General features: G+C 47.3%; 1 protein-coding gene across 1 annotated transcript; it reads right to left on the reverse strand.

The window, feature by feature from the left end:
• Positions 1-198: 198 nt before the first annotated feature.
• Positions 199-348, reverse strand: FOMMEDRAFT_95690 (uncharacterized protein; the record flags this gene model as incomplete). The annotated part of the gene is made up of 1 exon (XM_007270905.1): positions 199-348. A coding segment is annotated over one exon (150 nt), but the record flags the coding sequence as incomplete, so codon positions are not given.
• Between the last annotated feature and the right edge of the window lie 1393 nt (positions 349-1741).

The raw sequence follows: 1741 nt of genomic DNA on the forward strand, positions 1-1741 counted from the left end.
TATATATTGCACCCCTCTTCTGATATGGCATGATACTTCTTCTGCTATCTTATAATCCTTAAATAAGTTAATTTACAGCTTATATCTTATCTGAATGGCTTATTATACAATATATATTTTATTTAAATATTTTATTCTTTACTAACAACGCCGAACAGTACATAATATTAACACATTATAACAGAAACAAAACTATCACTACCTTAGCAAATCACAACAACCGATAGACGTACCATGGGTATTCATCTCCTCGTGCTCTTTCTTCCTCTGCTTTGCGAGTTCGCCCCAGTATTTACGTTCCTCTACAAACAGCGAACGCCGTTGGTATGAGATCGTTTTGGAGAGGTCAGCTCGACGCTGATGTCGTGCGACCAGGTCGTCTTCTGCAGGTAGTGCAGCCTCCGCCTCGTTCTTTTTCAAACAGCATTCGCGACGGAAGACAATGAATGCGTTCTTGGGTTGTTTGATGTGGTCTTAGTCACTAAGACTTAGTCGTCGCTCGGTCCCTGCAAGTTGAATTGCGTGTGCCTGTCGGTCGTAAGGTTGTACGTGTTGTGTAGGTTGAGGTTGCGCTTGTGAGAGAAGTTGTGAGACTGTCTGGCTAAAGGTGTGAGCGTGAGTATTGGCATTGACGTGAGTGGCTAACTGGAGCAAGGAGGTGGATGTATCGCGATGGCGTGTAGCGAGTGTGAGCAGTGCACCGGGGTTGTGATCCGGAGCGTTGAACGAGATGATTTGGGCTGCAGGCAAAGCTGTGTTTGTACCTGCGCGTTACATGCTCTGACTACGTCTCACAATCGGAGGTACAGTGAACTGAGTTGTTGGGGATGACTGCAAAGGTGTATCTCTGGGACTTCTGGCTCGAAGGGAGGAGGAGAAGTGGAAGGTGTGGACGGACTCAGCTCAGGAGGGGTGAGTGGTGGGCCACTGCTTTCGTTATTCGAAACGGTGTCATGAACGGCACTAGGTAATGTAAATGCACGTCAAGCATGGAATGGCGGGTGGGGAAGGAAAGTACGCGAGGGGTTGGAGAGAGGATCGCACCTTGGGAGTGGTTGTACATAGACATTGTCGCAAGCGTATGCTCGCCGATTGTTGCTTGTGCTGCAGAGCGGGAAGGAGTATGCAAATGCATGGTATTATTGAAGAAATCGTTCGGCATTGGAAACAATGCGGATGCACGAATGCGAATTCAAAAAGGAAGGCGAACTAAAAGAAAAGGAGGACAACAAAGGAGAGGCAGCTGCAGAGGAGCAGAAGGGAGACAAAAAAGTTGGGGAGAGAGAGATGAGCATCTATTGTGGTGCTTATTATGAAATGGACTGGCTGCTTACGCTTTATGTTGAAGGTGGAAGGGGACGCTGAAGTCAGCTGTATGGTATGGTATGGTATGGTATGGTATGGTATATTACCGGCATAGGTCCCTAAAAAGAAACGCTGAGGCTGGGTTGTGCCGTTGTAGGATCTGAGCTCAACGCGGGCATCACAACGACTGATTAGAGAGACGAGTGCAGCAATGTTTATTGTCTACATAGTTGCAGGCAGCGTGCCTGCTCGCAAGCAGAGGACTGAACTGGAGGGAACAAAAGCAACGAGTGCCACCATTCACAGGGCAGAGGGTTGAGGGTAGGCAGAGGTCAAAGGCAAGCGACGAGGGCGAGTGTGGCACTCAAGATTTAAGTAAAGTCCCATGTGATATTCAACCATTACATAAGCTAAGCTCACTTTATATTTACTATAC

This window comes from Fomitiporia mediterranea, assembly GCF_000271605.1.
Source record: "Fomitiporia mediterranea MF3/22 unplaced genomic scaffold FOMMEscaffold_15, whole genome shotgun sequence".
Classification (NCBI taxonomy): domain Eukaryota; kingdom Fungi; phylum Basidiomycota; class Agaricomycetes; order Hymenochaetales; family Hymenochaetaceae; genus Fomitiporia; species Fomitiporia mediterranea.